The following is a 20,620-nucleotide window of genomic DNA, read 5'->3' on the forward strand; positions in this document are numbered from 1 at the left end:
ACTGAGCATTTTAAAGAACAGTTTTTTTGTTGTTTTTGTAATGTATGAATAGTTTTAAGTTGTTCCAACTGGGGAAGCAGGTGGGGTGTGTGTGGGGGGGGGGGGGGGGGGGGGGGCAGGAATCGAAGTGGCAGACGACCATTAACCGCCTTGGGTGCCAATAATTTAGCGTCTAGCTGAAGTCATTGTAAATGTGTAACTACATGTACAACGAAAAAATAAACGTATAGATGGACAATAATGCTGCAACAATATATTGTCTTACAAAAATCATCACTTTGCACAGTATTAACTGTGATTAACCAGCACATAGCTCTGTACAGGACAAAGGTGATCAACAACAACTATTAGAACAAAGATCGACTCTCTTAAATACCCTGTGCCGTGATTATGCCTGGAACCAGAGACAATTGCCATTGGATTTTATGTTCATGTCGTGTGTGTGTGCCAAGTATGAGAGCATCCTTCCATTTGAACATAAAGAAACGATCAATAGCGTTGCCTTGTTCTGTGTCGACAGATTGTATATGTTGAACTTGATATAAGTTACGAACATAATTTATGAATAACAGTTTCCGCACAGCCAAGAAAGTACCCAGGCCGTTGTATTATTTGGCATGTGTAGCAGTTTTAGTAAATAACAAGTCGCGTAAGGCGAAATTACTACATTTAGTCAAGCTGTGGAACTCACAGAATAAAATTGAACGTAGTCCGCCGCTAGTGCAAAAGGCAGTGAAAGTGACGAGCCTGTTTGGCGAGGTAGCGGTTGTGCTGTGCTTCATAGCACGCTTTACAGTACCTCTCTTCTTTTTAACTTTCTGAGCGTGTTTTTAATCCAAACATATCATATCTATATTTTTGGGGGGAATCAGGAACCGACAACGAATAAGATGAAAGTGTTTTTAAATTGATTTCGAAAATTTAATTTTGATCATAATTTTTATATATTTAATTTTCAGAGCTTGTTTTTAATCCGAATATAACATATGTATATGTTTTTAGAATCAACCAATGATGAAAAATAAGATTAACGTAAATTTGGATCGTTTTATAAAAAGAATTTGTTTTTTACAATTTTCAGATTTTTAATGACCAAAGTCATTAATTAATTTTTCAGCCACCAAGCTGAAATGCAATACCGAAGTCCGGCCTTTGTCGAAGATTGCTTGGCCAAAATTTCAATCAATTTGATTGAAAAATGAGGGTGTGACAGTGCCGCCTAAACTTTTGCAAAAAGCCGGATATGACGTCATCAAAGACGTTCTTCCAAAAAATGAAAAAGTGTCCGGGGATATCATACCCAGGAACTCTCATGTCAAATTTCATAAAGATCGGTCCAGTAGTTTAGTCTGAATCGCTCTACACACACACACGCACTCACACACACACACACACACTCACGAACACACGCACACACACACACACACACACACACATACACACATACACCATGACCCTCGTCTCGATTCCCCATCTATGTTAAAACATTTAGTCAAAACTTGACTAAATGTAAAAAGCCGCACTTCTTCCACTAAAAGCTTGGACAAATCCGTGATGGCTTACATGGTGGGTTACGGGATCAGACGGAGCCTATACAAATCGAAACTAACATGTGTGTGCATGTGCGTAGGTGCGTGCGTGCGTGCGTGTGTGTGTGTGTGTGTGTGTGTGTGTGTGTGTGTATGTGCGTGTGTATTTGTGTGTGTGTGTGTACGTGTGTGCGTGTGTGTGTGTATTTGTCTGCGTATATGTGTGTGTGTGTGTGGGGGGGGTGTCTCCGAGTGTGCATGCGGGCGTGTGTGTGTTTGTGTGTGGGTGTGGGTGTGTGTGTGGGTTTGTTTGTGTGTGAGAGAGAGAGCGTACAAGCATGCCTATGTGTGTGTGTGGAGGGGTGTGTGTTTTGTTTGTGTTTGTCCACGCATACGCTGTATGTGCATGCATGTGACAATGTACGCAATATGTCTAGGTCATCTTGGACAAAAGAGACGCTAGAAGTAGTTTTGTGATGTATACTGGAGCAACAACCACTCCTCTGACACTGCCATCTGACGCTAGAGGATGGCCATCTGCTGTGGTCATTTCTGACAATGCTGTGGACGTGAATGTCGGACATACGGTAAGTCTGAAAAGACCGTAAAGAAAGGGCGGGTACGCTGGAAAGGATGAAGGCTGTTTGTGCGATTCTGTTTTTGTGTATATGGGTGCGTCTCAGAAACTGATCCTTTTGTGTGTGCCATAATCAAATTAGCCCACAATTGAAACATACTGAATTTTAAATCATGATATTGGTATTTTTGAGAAGTAAAATGAATAAAGAAATAGTACAAACAAAATTGAGTATTTTGCATGATTATTATGAAGATTGTTTTGCGAAAGAAATGGTTGGATGCGTGAAAAATGGAGGTCTGATCTGTGACATGAACCATCAACTAGTTTTGCACCTCACTACAAGAATCGTTTAGAATGTCCAAGGACTGCTATTCTTGTTATGTGTGTTTGGTTTAAGTGTACTTGACAGTTGAAATGTTATTTTGTCCACAGAATTGTTTTTTTAAACGAAATTAATCGCTTGAAAGTTTGCCATCACTGTCGTAACATAGGTTTCCGCACGCGTGCAACAGCAACAAGTCCTAAATTTGAACTTTAGAATTTGCATATTCATCTTCAACACGATCTAGACATGAAAGGGCATAGAACATCGCTAAGCTAAATGTTATTTAAGTATTATTTTCTCAAAATTGCATCTGCAAACTAAGTTGAAAGTTGCGCAATATGACATGCTTCTTCAAAATTCAGTTACGATGGTGAACGGTTTTGCAAATAATGTTCAGAGTTTTGAAGAAAGATTAGAACTATTTTGCGCGTAGTGACTTAGAGGTGCGGGTGACTACGCATGCGCAGTTACAGAGAGAAATAGTTCAGCTTCCAGCAGCGAAGAAAGATTTCGAGAATGTTTCCGAAGTCTGTGATTTTGTTACGACAGTGATCAACACCCCAGGTTCTTGAGAAAAGGTGAGTTTTTGCTGCTATGATATTCTATGAAGTGAAAAATTAGGCTAAACATTTGTTAATAATAGTTTTTCTTTCGATTTCACCTAGTCAAAACTTGACTAAATGTTTTAACATAGAGGGGGAATCGAAACGAGGGTCGTGGTGTATGTGTGTGTGTGTGTGTCTGTCTGTCTGTGCGTGTGTGTGTGTAGAGCGATTCAGACTAAACTACTTGACCGATCTTTATGAAATTTGACATGAGAGTTCCTGGGTATGATATCCCCGGACGTTTTTTTCTTTTTTTCGACAAATACTTTTGATGACGTCATATCCGGCTTTTTGTAAAAGTTGAGGCGGCACTGTCACACCCTCATTTTTCAATTAAATTGATTGAAATTTTTGTAAAGCAATCTTCGACGAAGGCCGGACTTCGGTATTGGATTTCAGCTTGGTGGCTTAAAAATTAATTAATGACTTTGGCCATTAAAAATCTGAAAATTGTAATAATTTTTGTTTTTTATATAAAACGATCCACATTTACGTTCATCTTATTTTACATCATTTCCTGATTCCAAAAACATATAAATATGTTATATTTGGATTAAAAACAAGCTCTGAAAATTAAAAATATAAAAAATTATGATCAAAATTAAATTTCCGAAATCCATTTAAAGGAACGGTAAGTGTCAATGTTTTCTTTAATTGTAAAAGTTGTATGTTCAATGGAATGGTAAGTCTGAACAAAATAATTACTTTATTTTGTTTTTAGCCAGTGAATGTGGATGCATCAAAATCTTGATAGACATTAAACAAATTCATGTTAGTGAAACTTGTACACATATTGCATCAATCTTTGGTTGAAATCGCTGGTACTTGCATGTTTCAGGTGCAAGAGATTCGACCTGATGAACTGGTGGTACCGTTCCTTCGAAGGAAACCGGAGGGGAACTACTATTGCTTTCCAGGGATCGATGATATTTTCTTTGTCCCTGCATCTGATGCAACCATGATTCGTGACCCCACCTTCAATGCCAGGGGGCATTATTTATTTTAAAATAAATTAATTAACTGCAAGTGGCAACTGTTCTATATGTAACCAATGCCTTTGGTTTATTGTCTTAACAATTGAATGAACCACTTTTGAACATTTGCATTCTTCATGTCAAACCTTATAATACATGTCTGGTTGTTCGTTTCCGAGTTACGTCGGTGATGAACTTTTCATTAATGTTTCTCTTTTTTGGGGCAAAGTTTTCTTGATTTTGTCCAGCTTTTTTTCTTTCTGTTCCTGTTTTAGTGTTTGGCATTTTACTAAGAAGAATCTGGTTGCAAAATCAGCTTCATTTAGTAAAGTTTGTGGGAAAAAGCATAACCGTTTCTTTGTTACAAAAGTGATGTTTCCATGTTACATCGGTGACCATTTTGCATTCTTTTGGGATAACTTTCTAACATTTTGTCTTAGAGCAACAAATCTTTGTATATATGCTATTGTGAAGGTTAAATGTCAATAAGACTGAATGAATGCCATGTATCAACATGTTCTGATCAGGATATCATTAATTAATTTTCATTTTTGTATTGAAATTTTGACGAATGCATGGAACATTGAAAAAAACATTATTTTGTTGTTTGCATGTAGTCATTTCATATTGAACTCTATAATGGCTTGTGATTCAACAATAATAACTGAATAAAAGTCGTTTTCAGCCTTATAAATGCAGTTTTTTTGTCTTTTATTTTTTCCATGTTACACGGGTGATTTTGCACACATGGTCCAAATAATGCTCAACATATGGCAAACTAAAGGCAATGTTATATTTTTTCTTGTTTAAACTGAAAAGGTACACCCTGAGAAGTGTGTAAATAGTATTATCAAAGTTTTCTGGGAAGATTTTACTTTTGGTGATAATGTCACAAACAGAGGACGAGATTCTGAGACGCACCCATATGTATGAGTGTCTGGTGGTGGTCGTGGTGGTGGTAGTTTTGAAAATTGAAAAGAAAAGGCCATGACAAGTTTTATAAAATCTTTGATCAAAATTTCGCGATTATAAAGTACCCCTGATTTTGTTTTTAATCCGACAGGTTAAACGGACCATCACTATCAACCTACTGCCGGACAGTTAGTCCTCTGTTTAATGTGTGGTTCCGGAAATCAAAATAGGTTCATAAATGTTCACGTGCGAGGAAGTTACAATCTTCACAGCTATGCGTGTGTTCAAACCTCAACGAGGAATCTATCTCAACTCGTCAAGGTAACACGACTGTCGATAAGTTCACTGAGTCTGTCCGACCTGTCTTGAGGTTGACGCTTTCGCTGTAAAACTGAAAATGCTTCAAAAACTCAAAATGTTTGAAGTCAGTCCATTTTCTCTATTAACTGGATTTTGTCAGCTATATGATCGTGCATTCTTCTAGTTGCCGGACATTATGACTCAGCTATATGATCGTGCATTCTTCTAGTTGCCGGACATTATGACTCAGCTGTATGATCGTGCATTCTTCTAGTTGCCGGACATTATGACTCAGCTATATGATCGTGCATTCTTCTAGTTGCCGGACATTATGACTCAGCTATATGATCGTGCATTCTTCTAGTTGCCGGACATTATGACTCAGCTGAAGGCTCACAGACATCCTGTGTGTGGCGTCTCTCGGGCTCAAGTCGTCCCTTCTAGTTGCCGGACATTATGACTCAGCTGAAGGCTCACAGACATCCTGTGTGTGGCGTCTCTCGGGCTCAAGTCGTCCCTAAAGAGTTGCCTGGTTCAAAAGCAGAAAAAGAAATAGAGACTTTCTCAACGTGCACATGGACTGGAGAACAAAACCACATTCTGCACGACTGCCTTTGGTTTTACCAGGAAGACGTCCCGAAAGAGAAACATATAACTTAATCAAGAAACAAAAAGCTCTCAGACAACTCTGATATCGAAAACAGATAGAGTTACATTGGTGTGTGTCTTTTCAGCTGAACACCAACGTTGGACGGAAACTGTTAGACTTACACGAGAAAAGCCGGGTGGGAGTGATGCTTGACAAGAAGCGATCTCTTCATCTCTACATCAACGGTGACGACCAGGGTGAAGCCGCCTCTAGCCTGCCCGACCCCTGCTTTGCTTTCTTTGACGTGCTTGGTCCTTACAGACAGGTGGGTTTGTCGAATGACTAATTAGATGTACTCTTTTCAGTCAGCACTTCATCATTATAACAGTGCCCCTTATCGTTGCATAATAATTGATTGGATAGTTTTTAAAACCAAAGAGGAAACGTAAGCTTCTGAAGAAAAGTCATCGGAAAACTCGACATATATGTCAACAATGCTGACAAATGTCTAAGCACCATGTTTATCATCCCCGACCTTTTAACTAATTGTTTGACAGTTTGATAATCAACCATCCTCCTTCCATGTAGCCTGTCGATCGTTCTGATAGTGGCAATGACACTTCAGGTATCTTTATGGCATCATTGTGACTTCTACACCGAACTTGAAACGTAATATTGTGAGGAAAAGTTTCTGGAAGACCTACAATTCCTTTCATAAATGAATGCTGACAAATGTGTGAGCCCCGTGTTTATCATCCCGGACTTTCTGAATGATTGTTTTTCTGCAACAAGACACTAGCTGTTCACACAGTGCAATCCTACGCTGACTGAGTTTTAAAACATTATTACCATGCACACACAGTCCTGTTGAAAACATTATTACCATGCACACACAGTCCTGTTGAAAAAATTATTACCATGCAATCAATCAATCAATCAATAGGAAGCTTATACAGCGCGTATTCCTTGGGTACAGTTCTAAGCGCTTGCACACACAGTCCTGTTGAAAATAACAGTTTGTAAAACTTAGGTAATGAAATCGAAGTAAGTGTAAACATTGTTTAAATATTTCTCCTTCGTTGTTCTCATAAACCTTGCAATTCACTTTTTACGTCATGATGTTTTCACTGCCTTTGTTTCAGATTACTGCTTTACCTGTTCGACGCATACCGTGAGGTCACCAGACCAAACAAAGAGACTGTTACGAGGACATCCACTTTTCTTCTCGCGTTCAGCATTCAGAATATTATTGTTGAGGTGATTGTTGGTTTTAATGTTGTTACTTGTGTGTTTAGTGTACAATATAATATGATACTTGAATTGAATCAAAGTGCCTGGTCTCTTCTTGATGGCTGTTTCTGAAAAGGCCTTTGACACCACTTGCTTGACTGTTAAAGATAAAGATTTGAACTCCTTCTAGCTTGAGGTATTTGCCCAAAGATGGGTTGCAAATAATATGAAAGACTATTAAATCATAGATGTTATTTACGTGAGGTAAAGAAATGAGACAAGGTGATTTTCTTATCTCCATGGCTATGATTCCTTTGTGTCGAAATGTTTTGATTTAAGGCACATCAAAATACATGTTAGTGTATTATTTGAGAACAAAGAAGTCTATACAGTAGAATCTGCACAGAAAAAAACCTGTAGCTGTTAAATTTAATCAGTTTGTTTCAGAACAACTGCGTGTTTATGAAAATATATGTACAGCCGTAACAAATGTGTGTGTGTGTGTGTGTGTGTGTGTGTGTGTGTGTGTGTGTGTGTGTGTGTGTGTGTGTGTGTGTGTGTGTGTGATTGAATTTCTTTTAACAAAATTTTGTTAACTTTTTATTGAACACATATTATTTTAACTATCAGTAGAGTATAAGGATACTGGAATAATGGAGAATTTACATGTACTGTTTGTATTTAATGCATGTAGACTGTTTGCTTTATCAAGCCTTAGTTGATTAAATGAAATAATATTAGCGGTAAATTCATGAATTATGTAACTGATTGCAGTTTTAGTGATATATTTTTAATTTAGATGGTTTGCTTAATCCCACCTCAGTTGATTCAGCGAAATAATATCAGCAAGAAATTATTAAATTGGGTAATTCATGAATTATGTGATTAGTCACAGTTTTAGTAATAATAATGAGGAAATAATCATTTCTATTTTATTAACGATTTTGCGTCCTTGGCAGAAAAGGAATAGTAAATGGGGTCACACACTCCAGAACATTTTAATGCTGCTAAAAATGTTAAAATATAGAAGTTTAAAAACATTAAAATACCATTACAAAGCGATTAATTGTACCCACATGGTTGTTATGGTTTCTTACAAAAAGAGTTTCTCTTTTTTTTGTACATTTTTACATACCTATATGAACTATTACAGTTGCTTTAGTTCTTTTTAAAGTCACATTTCTTTTCATGTAAACTGTTCTGCTCGTCATCTTAGGTCAATCAGGCTTTTACATGTAATGAGCACAATTCTGCACTTAGGCATATAGCGGACATATAACATTATGTGCAGACTGTATGTTGTTTGTTGTCTTTTTTTTATGACCTTATTATTTAACTGACACCAGTGTCCATCTGCAACATTGATTTACCAAAAATTCTAATTTTGCACAGCAAGAAGTCATCAAGACGTTGACCTTTTGTATGTGTTCAAATGGAGGGATAGCCTTACCCCATTTACAACAGCAGAGGTAGCAGGCAGAACTTTTTTTACGTGAAGAATTGAGTTTTTAACTCAGTCTTTGGCTCACGTAAGTGTAGCCTATGCGATCGTAACTTTGTCTGTCTGTGCGTGCGTGCGTATGTGCGTATGTGCGTGCGTGCGTGTGTATGTCTGTGGTAGAAACTCTAACATTTGAAGACGTCACATTACATTGACGTCACATTATGACGTAAGAGGGTTAGACGTCACGCGAAGGAAGTACTGAAAGTCTCGGTCATTATTATTTTGAGCGGGCCGAGACTAGTGTACATGCAGACAGACAGATCTAGATCTAGTGTCTCGCTTTCTTGCACAGTTTCACCTATTCTCTTTCTCTGTGTGTGTGTGTGTGTGTGTGTGTGTATGTGTGACGGAGTGATTGAGTTTGTGTTACTGTTTGTCGATTTCTTACGTGAGCCTTGATGGCTTCGCCTCTTGTTTTGTTGATGCTTTGCACGTTCAAAAACCTGTTAACTTGCTGAGAATTTAACTTCGTTAATAAATCTTTGTCTTGCCTGGCCTGTGTCTTGTACTTGTACAATGTAGCGACACAAGGCACTGATGGATTTCAATGTACATCGTCTGTTTATTGAATGATTATTGAATCTGTTGTAAACATTTCATTGTGAATGTATGACACGAAGGTAACTACTGCACCATCTTTATATATAATTATATATATATATATATATATCAAGAAGTGCGTAAGAAAAAAACCTTTGTATAATAAAAACACATTTAAAGTTTGCATGGTTTGTCTAAGTCCATAATGATAACTAGCGATCATTCAAATCGTATTTGTAAGCCTACAATATTGTAGTTGCAGATACAGTAAAGAGAGCAAGCGGGAACGAACATTTATAGTCTGTTTAAATGTCAGTATATACGACTGATCATAATTCCAAACCGACCAATGGCATTGGCAACAATGACGATTTCGAATTATAGTTGTTCATACATAATGTAGTTGGTTGAAATAAAGAAACGATTTTGATGCAGTTTGCATTCAAGGCCGTGTACGATGTGACATTGCCAACTCATTATTAGCCGCGAGAGAAAAAGACGGGCATCATGAAGGGATCGATTTCCTCTATTTTTAGATCCAGCTCACGTATAAGTAAGGTGCCGTTTTGGTGATTGCGTTGGCATGGGAAAACCCGACATCAGTCATTCATCATCTATTTTAGGAAATTTGATCATCTGAATTGATTATTTTTTCCCATTTAAAACATTAGAAGGGTATTATAATGACAAAGCACATGAATATTGTCATAACAAATTCACGACAAAAAAAGCTACGAACGTCTACGCCTGATTTGATCATTTATTGTGACCTTCGTAGTTTAGGTTTATCAAGATCTGAAACAATTCCCAATGAAATCAGTTGCAGCCATCGTCGCGTGGTGCAAGACTTTACCTGATATTTAATGTAACTAGCCTCCTCCGCTAGGAAGGTGGTCCGGAGTCATAAGATCACAGTTTCAGAGATGACAGCCTGCCTTAGACTTACCTTTGACTGCTTTTTGCATGTGGGTTAATCGGTACATTTAACCTTTCTTTCTTTATTTGGTGTTTAACGTCGTTTACAACCACGAAGGTTATATCGCGACGGGGAAAGGGGGGGAGATGGGATAGAGCTACTTGTTAATTGTTTCTTGTTCACAAAAGCACTAATCAAAAGATTGCTCCACGGGCTTGTAACGTAGTACAATATATGACCTTACTGGGAGAATGCAAGTTTTGTACAAAGGACTTAACATTTCTTACATACTGCTTGACTAAAATCTTTACAAACATTGACTATATTCTATACAAGAAACACTTAACAAGGGTAAAAGGAGAAACAGAATCCGTTAGTCGCCTCTTACGACATGCTGGGGAGCATCGGGTAAATTCTTCCCCCTAACCCTCGGGGGGTTACATTTAATCAAGTTTTGACATTATTCGTCATCTTTTTCCCCTCCACTTTTACTTTCTCCCACTCCAGCTCATTCAAAAGGCAAACATTAACAACAGTAAAGCATGCTAGTCGCTTTAATGTGTTGTGCAACCGTTCATAATTGCCTCGTTTAAAATTTTTAAAAAAGTACAAATTTACAATTTGTTTTATGGTAATAATCAGGTGCACCTAACAATACTAGTAATTCTATATCCGCACACACACACACACACACACACACACACACACACACACACACACAAAACGCACACACGCGCGCGCAACCATACTCTCTCTCACACACACACACACTCACACACACACTCACACACACAACCACACACTCAAACACACACGCACATACACACATACACACGAACACTCACACACACACACTCACACACACACATTCAACGTTTTTCAAAACACGAAAAATGTCATAAGTACATTAAGGATACATGAAATATACTTGGCAGTTAAAATCAAAGACTTCGGGACGGTTCCAACATATTATGAATAAACCAAGAAAACAAGTTCATCGTTCACAGATGCCACCCTCAAGTAGATTCAAATGTAGGCAGTTTCCTTTCGTGTGAAAGTCTAGGAGATGTTTGATTAAAACTAATACGTTGACAAAAGCACACATGTGTATGTGGTAGTGTGTGGACGTGTGTGTTTGGTGTGTGTGTTTATGTCTGTCTGTGCGTTTGTGTGGGTGTGTTCGTGCGTGCTTGCATGCGAGTGTGTGTGTGTGTGTGTGTGTGTGTAGGTGCATGCGAACTACGTGTGTGCATCCATGCGTGTGTGTGTGTGTGTGTGTGTGTGTGTATGCGTGCGTGCTTGCATGCGAGTGTGTGTGTGTGTGTGTGTGTGTGTGTGTGTGTGTGTGTGTGTGTGTGTGTGTGTGTGTGTGTAGGTGCATGTGTACTACGTGCGTGCATCCATGCACGTGTGTGCATTCAGGTGCATGCGTGCATAATTGAGTGTTCCTTCGTCTCTTTTGTCAGAGTTATGTCCCTGCGTCCTATACGCACTAGAAGCCCAACACGCGTAGGCCAACTACAGGTATAAGTTCCTGGGGGGGGGTCCCGGAACGCACTAAATTGCTTTTATCGTGCGTCCCGTAGGTTCTGATTTCAGACTGTAAAAGTACAGGAAGTCCAGTACAAAATGTACGTGGGGGCTGTTGTGACTTCTGGACTCTCGGGACCCTCTAAAACTCCGCTGAGCGACCCATGGGCTTTCTAAAAATTAAAAGTGGGGCGACCCCCTGGGAGGGGCGTCCTTGGGGAGCCCTGATACGATGCAGCGACTCCATCCATTTTACTAGTTCTCATCGTTGTTGATGTCCTCGCCTGTAACGTCGGCGACTGTCCCAGCAGCGTTGTGCAGGTCGAGTGTGTGAGAGAGTACTGGAGAGAAAAAAGGTTGATTGCTGAATATTTCTTTTTTGATTTCAGTTTAAGGGGGGACAGGGTAGGCAAGCACTTTTTTTTTTATTTTGGAAACAGCTTGCTGCTTGTTTGATTTTTGCAAGCAGAATAACCTAATTAAGGGAAACCATTTTAAATTTTGAGTGAAAAGCAATTTTGGGGGGTTTTATTCACCAAAATGTGAGAAAAACGTTATAAAATGTGCTTTTTTTAAAATGTTGCAGTTTGTGAACCAGTGCATGTTTTGATCCAATTTTTCTTCTTTGCAGCAATATGTGTGTGTTTAATAATTCTGTGTATCGAAAAGCATTTCTAAGCAATATATTATTTTAATTTAGCATTTTCAGTTACCGGTTCAGTTCTGATAAGAAAAATACATGAAATCCTAACTGTCAGACTCATAAAAACCCAACCAATGCACTGAACTCTTATTCCATACACAGAACTGATGCTGTACAACTCATAAACAACATATACAAAAACTGAACAAATCCATCAAGCCTTTCAAAAGTTGCAACATTTTAATTGTAGCGTTTTGTCTGAAAATTACATTCAGAGAAAACAGCATTTTAAAGATTTGAACCAGTACATAAAAAAAACAGTAGCACAGTGCACCCTGAATTCATATGTTTTTATCAGAATGACCACTTTACTATGTAGGGAAAAGGATTTGACAATCAAATTATCAGGATTTTTTATATACATCATATGAAAACAACCATCTTTCTTTGTACCGATATGAAAACATGAATCAGAACCAAACTGTCAGACTCATAAAAACCCAACCAATGCACTTAACTCTTATTCCATACACAAAACTGACGCTTTACAAATCATAAACAACATAAACAAAAATGAAACAAATCCATCAAGCCATTCAAAAGTTGCAACATTTTAATTACAGATGTTTGTCTGAAAATTACATTCAGAGAAAACAGCATTTGAAAGATTCCAACCAGTACCTCAAACTAGTAGCACAGTGCAGCCTGAATTGATATGTTTTTATAAGAATAACCACTTTACTATGATGGGGAAATGATTTGACGATCAAATTATCCAGATTTTTTTTAAAAAATCATTTGAAAACTCATCTATGTTAGTGCAGATATGAATCAAAACGAAACTGTCGGACTCATAAAAACACAAGGAATCCACTGTATTCTTATTCCATGCACAGAAATGGTGCTTCACAGATCATAAACAACATATACAAAATTGGAACAAATCCATCTTGCCATTCAAAAGTTACATTTTAATTACCACATTTTGTCTCAAATTACATGTAGAGAAAACAGCATGTAAAAGAGTCTCACTAGTACCCCGGTAAACTAGTACCACAGTAGAGCTTGAATTAATGGGGTGGTTTTTTTTTTAACCAGAATAACACTTTAACTATGAAGGGGAAATGATTTGATAATCAAATTATCAGATTTTTTTGATTTAAAAAAAAATCATATGAAAACATTAAAAAAAGTCAATTATCTGTGTTTGTGCTGATATGAAAATATTGATCAGAACCAAACTGTCAGACTCATAAAAACCCAACGGATGCACTGATTTCTTATTCCATTGCATAGAAATGATGCTTCACAAATCATCAACAACATTACATAATTATATATACACAAATGGAACAAAGCTATCAAGCCATTCAAAAGTTGCAACATTTTAATTACAGTATTTCTGTGCTCAATCCTAACACTGCAGCAAATTTCTGTAAAGCTGAATGTCCCTTTCCATGTACCAACATGGTCATACGCAGATTATTTAAAATGCAACTTTACCACCCGAAGCGTTGCAAACACCGGGAGAAGAGTAAACAACTGCAGACTTGAATGGACACTCATATGCACTCCAGATGCAGGGCCTGTGCAAATCCTTGGGCTGATGCATCACCTTCTTTCATAATCAGACTGCTATCAGACAAGCATTCAGTACAGGATATAGACCTTTCAGCAATAGATTGAGCTGATCAATGTTGACAAAAGCCCAACACATGTCAGCGGAGTGACGTTGCACAGTACCAGTATCCATATCTGCTTGTGATGGGTCAGAAGATGGCAAAGTATCTGTATCTTCTTATGGTTGGTCAGAAGATGGCAAAGCTGATGTTTCTGCTGTGGAAGAGGGTAGTTCCGGTTTAGCAAACTTTTCCATCAGGTCAATCTTTCTCCTCGCTGCCACCACAGGAGGACTGGCTCTCCCCTTGCTCCAACCTAATAAATACACAAACACTGATTTAATATTTGATACAACTGTCCATGGTTTTTGTTTGTAATAAGCTGCAAAATTTAATACTCAATATAAACGTCAACAAGTGCTTGTACTTTATTTTGCAAATGACCATGTTACATGGGGTGTACCTCAACTTTTTGGCTAGGCCGGTAAATCAGAAATCCCAATCAGCCCCCAACCACTGAACCAGGCGGGTTTTCTTACAACCACCTCAGCGGCTCGTACCCACATATGTCGGTTGACGAACACACACACACACACAAAAGACATTCATTAATTGGCCCCTATCACAAAATTTACATGTCAAGTTTACTATGGGATTTGAGTAACCACACAATCACATACACACAGGAACTAATACTGAAACTAGCTGAATTATTTTCTTTCTTTCTTTCTTTTCATATTTTTCTTTTAAAATTAATTTATTTCATCACACTTGCTATGTATTTGCTTGTTTCTTGTCTGTTGTCTGTTTTGTGTGTGTGTGTGTGTGTGTTCTGTGTGTGTGTGTATACATTTTCAGATTTCCTAAACCTAGCACTGTTTGCAGGTGATCTTTATGCTTTTGATTCATGAGTTGCATCCCCAGTCCTTTAGTTTAACTTTTTTTTTCTTTGGTGAAGTAAATTGGATCTATTTTTTTATTCCTTAGTTAATGGAAAAGATTTGACAACAATATTGCTGTCAATGATAGGTTGGTCAGCCATGCTGGTGTAAACCAATCCTTCAGAATTAGAGAACGCTCTCTAGTAGGGTACTTATTTTCCTACGGTCAATGACCAGAAACAGAAACTGTGTCAGTCGTACATCGCTCAGATGCTGCTTCTCAGTTTGACCCCAGACAAAGAATAATGATGACATGTTACACCATAGTAAGCTCTCAAGGACTGGCCAGCGAAGAACAATAAAATAGGGGTTGTGAAGACGATATCACAGAGATGATCGAGGGAGGGAGGGAGGGGGGGGGGGATGCGGCGGCGGCATGGTCAGTAAATTTGATCAAGAAACACGCAAAATACTTCAGACACAAACTGTTTATCATTTACCTGCAAACCCTAACACATTCTTACAACAACAACAACATAACAATGTGCAATAAATCACGTTGTCAAACAAACAAGATCGAAAAGAGAAAGAAGCAAAACCCACCTCGTCGAGTCAAGAATCTTAGAATGTCGTCTGCTTCAATACGATAATGTTGGTTCATTTCGGAGTGTTGTTACTTCCTTCTTCTGTTCGCTGCTGCTGGTTCATCTTTCTCTGATATTTCTTGCCACTATGCCGAACATTTCCAATGTTAGGGTTGTTCTCCGCAGCTCAAAACTTTGAAAAATGCTGCTGAATCGGTGAAAACGTCATGGATTTGTTGACACCGGGGGACTAATAAGTTGTCTACTGCGCTTGCGCCAAATGCCTTTGACCTACATATATTTGCATATATTAATTCCGGGGTTTCGGTTGGAACGGATTCTCTCTCTTTGTGCCTATGTCAACGGAAATTCCCCAACGGTGATGACGTCATCTTGAAGAACGGAAATTTCCACACAGTTTGAACAGCGAAGGGTCATGTCATGTGCGCACATTTACCAGCACGGAGTATCCAAAGTTGACCATTTTTTCGATTTTTTTGATAAAACACAGACAAAAACAACAAAACATCGGTTTGAAAATGGTTTTATTTACATGAATACATGTCTAAAATGACAAAAGCAGATTATTGAATGCATTCCAGGATGTTCAAAGGTGTGAAAAATGCAACAACCCCAAAAAGGTGTATGAGACCAAAAATAACTCATTTTGCCTACCCGGTCTGCCCTTAAACGTAAATAATCTCTGTCGACTCTCTGTCTCTATCGGTCTACATGTCTGTTGTTTCTGTTCTGTCTGTCTGTCTGTCTGTCTGTCTGTCTCTCTCTCACTCTCTCTCTCTTTCTCTCTCTCTCTCTTTCTCTCTCTCTCTCTCTCTCTCCCTCTCTCTCTCTCTCTCTGAAGGTCACACAGACACCACACCACACCAACACACACACCACACACCACCACACCACACCACAACACAACACACCACAACACAACAGCAGAACAACACACCACCACACACCACCACACCACATCACACCACAGCACAACACAACAGCACAACAACACACCACCACAACACAACACAACGCAACGCAACGCAACGCAACGCACACACACACACACACAGTCAAAAAAAGTCAAAGACTGCCTACCTTTATCGTCAAACAGGGGACATGAGGCGACTGATGATGTCGTCTGGTTAAGTCTGCTCGGATCGTGCATAGTGAAGACGACGGGTAACGGGTATTTGGGGTGGACAGCTAGGAAGTGTTCCTCTACCCCGGGTAGTAACTGGAAATCTCCAAGCTGCGACACACACATAAATGTGTAAAGATACACACGGATGCAAACACACAAATACCCCACCCCCCAATCATACACACATACCAATTCACACATACCAATTCACACACACACTCACACGCAAACACACATACACACTAACACACTCATACAAACACACATACACACACACACTCGCATACACACACCCACACTCGCATACACACACATACAAACACACACATACAAACACACACACACAAACACACACAAACACACACATACACACACACACACATATATATATATATATATATATATACACACATTCACATACACACCAAAACTACCAATGACTACAACAACAAGAACACCACCCACAACATCAACAACAACAACAACAACAAAATTCCATTCTCACCTTATGGTCCATGGAAAATGAAGCCAACAAAGAGAGTTGAGGCAATGTGTAGACACTGAATGTGTTGATTCTCACCTTATGGTCCATGGAAAACGACGCCAGAAGAGAGAGTTGAGGCAATGTGTAGACACTGAATGTGTTGGCTCTGTGCATCACTTTCATGACCAACAACGGGCAGTCGGGCTCCAGGTAGGGGTAGGGGGAACTAAGCTTTCCCTCCATCCTCCAAAGAACTTCACCTGTAAATGAAAGTCGTTAGATTATTATGCTGTGTGTGGTGTAGATTTAGAGGTGTTGGTGTGCGTCTAGGGGACGGGGCAGGAGGACATTTTTGTTAGTTTGTGCTCCGAGACCGCCCTTATTCATTAATTTATTCATTATTTTGAATGTAAGCAACAAGCTGAGAAACTGCTTACTTACACACATGGCATTACACACACACACACACACACACACACACACACAAATCCCCCTCCCCACTCACATACACACAAACAAATCCCCCTCCACACACAGACACACAAACACACACACACAAGCACACACACAAGCACACACACACCCACACACACAAACACACACACAAGCACACACACAAATCCCCCTCCACACACAGACACACAAACACACACACACAAGCACACACACACACACACACACACACACACACACAATCGCACGCAAGCACGCATACACACAACCCCCTCCACACACACACACATACACAAGCACACACACACAACACCTCTCCCACATACACACACAACCCACACACACACACACACACACACAAACACACACACACACACATACACAAATCCACCTCCACACACACACACACAAATCCCCCTCCACACACACACAAGCACACACAAAAATCCCCCTCCACACACAGACACACACACACACACAAGCAAACACACAAATCCCCCTCCACACACACACACACAAATCCCCCTCCACACACACACACACACACACACACACATACACGCGTACACACTGACCTGTGTGAATGTTATGCACACGCGCACAGGTGTCCAAACAGCAGGAGAGCACACGGTCATCGTCCAACGTCCTGACCACCCAGTACTTCCAGCCTAGCTTCCGTGCGATGTTGTCCTGTAAGTAACGCACCAGCTGGCCTGGAAGCAAAGTTTGCCATCGCACAGATAACTAGTCTGGTTGGTTTTATGGTATGCACATTTACAAAAGTCACACACAGCAAAAATTCATTCTCTTAAATGTATCGATCTTAACATATAAAAGTGAACACACTGCATTTCTTTTCGCCGAAACGAGTAAATCATGGGATGGCCGAAACCCTGCGATAGAGACAGCGGGGTTTTGGTAACACAAGCCAACTGAACCCATTTTGCATAACAAGGATTTTCTGGATTTCTGAGCCAGTTTTCGTACAAAACACAACATATTATGTAGATATTTCTTGATTGAATCAATTGTAAAGAGACCAATTCATTTTTTTCCGAATCTATAATTCCACAATCAGGAATCATTGCAATTCACATATTGTTTCAATATTGTTTAGGCCTCCAAGTTTTACTGAGTCCCATAGTCAACCCGGGTTACTAGACCGACAAACAATTCGATGAATTCGTTTGAAAAATGTGGTCGCCACAGTCCGGCCTTATCTTGTTTTTTATTGATGAATATGAAGTGATCAAATACATTATTTTATCCAAAACATCTCGGGATATTATCTTTGAGAATTCGTTTGTAAAGTTTCATGAACATCTGTTTAGTAGTTGCCTGGCCATTGCTGTGCAAACACACACACACACACACACACACACACACGCGCGCGCGCGCCCGCTCTCTCTCTCTCTCTCTCTCTCTCTCTCTCTCTCTCTCTCTCTCTCTCTCTCTCTCTCTCTCTCTCTCTCTCATACACCATACACACATACCACCACCACCACACCCACTACTAATAGACTGGTTAAGTGTACAGTGTGTGTGTTAGTGTTAGTGTTTATCGGTACTTTATTATGTTGTGACGTCAGCGTTTTGTGCGCAGTTCAAAGGTTAGGGGTCAAAGTTTACGTTTGCTCCCTTTGATCTGCTAACGAGCGGTGGTTAAATCGACAGAAATAACGAGCCCTGAATCTTATGTGAAAACTCAGCGAACGCATGTTTATTCATACATTTCTTTATAACCATTATGCTACTGAACAACTTTATGCTACACATGTCAGTTTCATGTGTGATTTATTCCAGGTTTGATGCACTAAATTCTCAGCCAAAGAAATGAATCGGAATAAGTGAATCTGCAGACAGAGAAAGATGCACGCAAACAAACATTTCTCTTCCAGCGAATTCACTTTCTGAATATTCTGTACACGTCGAACGTTCTGCACGCGCCTATTCAATAATTGAGTGGTTAAAATGTATCACAGAAACATTAAGATGTATCAATACAAACAACATTGCAATAATCGTTTCTTTTGTTCTTGTTTTCGGCTGTGTCGTCTGCTCCGTGTATGACTTTTATTCCTTTTCCAATTAAAGATTCCAGACATGGGACGATACTCTTTCGAATTATTGCAACAGTTGTCTTCCCTCCCATTACGTTAACGAAAGTGAAACTGAACGCACGGGCCAAGACACCGTTGTCGGTTTCATTATGGTAAGCGGAATGCGTAATGATACATAGATTTTCCTAAAGTTAACCACTACTACTACCACTAAAACTGTACACTTAATCTCTCTAATAAGTCCCCATTCTCCACTCACGTTGCTGCAGATCGTACACGAGCATCCCTTCGTGTTTGATTCCCTCCGTTGTGCCCGGAACAGAACCCCGGGGACAGATTCGACCTCCAAGCACCATGAATCGACCGTTTGGGGCGAGGGTGATCTGTTCGTCAAATTGCAGATCCGGCTGGTGAAGCTCGCTTGCCTGCAGGCTGTAGAGATGGGTGGTCTGCTGCAGGTCAAAGACCAGGAGAGACCGGTGGTCGTCCGTGCCTGAGACCGCTACAGTGCTGCCTTTGTTCGCCTTTGTGGGTTAAAGTGTTAAAGTGTTAAAGCGTGAGTCATTGACTGTATCCCACAGCCCCCCCCCCCCCCCCCCCCCCCTCCGCCCTCGCGTGTTGTAGTTTGTTTTGTTATTAGGGAATCCTGTTTGCTGAATATTGTCCAGTGTGCGAGAGTGCTGACGTGTGAGTATATGCATGTGTGTTTGCGCTTGTGTTAGACAGAGGTATTTATGGTTAGGGGGGGGGCAAAGACTGCGAGTGTGTGTGTGTGTGTGTGTGTGTGTGTGTGTGTGTGTGTGTGTGTGTGTGTGTGTGTGTGTGTTTTGGTGTGTGTGGGTGTGTACATGGCTTTCCGTCCGTCTGTCTGTCTGTCTGTCTGTCTGTCTGTCTGTCTGTCTGTCTGTTCGTCTGTCTGTCTGTCTGTCTGTCTGTCTGTCTGTCTGTGCTGTGTGTGCATATGTGTGTGTATATGATTGGCCTACATTAACACGCGAAAAAACACCAGACTAACTTACCACAACATGATTCAGCTTGTGAAGCGTCTCTCCTTTCTGTTGGATGGTCTTGGTTACCTTTCCAAGGGAAAAATTGAAGATCTGCAGATGATGTCTGTGTTTCGTCAGAGTCAGTACGTCTGCAAGAAAAGTTTTATTCATATGCTGGAATGTCTGCATGAAAAATTGCTACCTTTTTCTAAATGTGACTTTTGTA

The 20,620-nt window shown here is 39.7% G+C and overlaps 1 protein-coding gene and 1 long non-coding RNA gene across 2 annotated transcripts in view; both read right to left on the bottom strand.

Moving 5' to 3' along the window:
* Nucleotides 1-10,542: 10,542 nt before the first annotated feature.
* LOC138976560 (NACHT domain- and WD repeat-containing protein 1-like) overlaps nt 10,543-20,620 on the bottom strand; it is a 42,534-nt gene continuing 32,456 nt past the window's right edge. Inside the window, exons 26-31 of the mRNA XM_070349405.1 lie at nt 20,425-20,543; nt 19,665-19,929; nt 17,921-18,058; nt 16,989-17,152; nt 16,363-16,516; nt 10,543-11,875 (exon numbers count right to left, since the gene is read on the bottom strand). Of these exons, the coding sequence (XP_070205506.1) occupies nt 11,790-11,875; nt 16,363-16,516; nt 16,989-17,152; nt 17,921-18,058; nt 19,665-19,929; nt 20,425-20,543 (926 nt within the window). The 3' untranslated portion in view covers nt 10,543-11,789. The remainder of the gene's footprint in view (nt 11,876-16,362; nt 16,517-16,988; nt 17,153-17,920; nt 18,059-19,664; nt 19,930-20,424; nt 20,544-20,620) is intronic.
* Nucleotides 12,399-15,953, bottom strand: LOC138976570 (uncharacterized). The gene is made up of 2 exons (XR_011459077.1): nt 15,281-15,953; nt 12,399-14,112 (listed from the first exon to the last, which is right to left on the bottom strand). It is a non-coding gene; the product is annotated as an uncharacterized lncRNA (long non-coding RNA).

The sequence above is a fragment of the Littorina saxatilis genome, linkage group LG9 (assembly GCF_037325665.1).
Source record: "Littorina saxatilis isolate snail1 linkage group LG9, US_GU_Lsax_2.0, whole genome shotgun sequence".
NCBI classification, from domain to species: Eukaryota; Metazoa; Mollusca; class Gastropoda; order Littorinimorpha; family Littorinidae; genus Littorina; species Littorina saxatilis.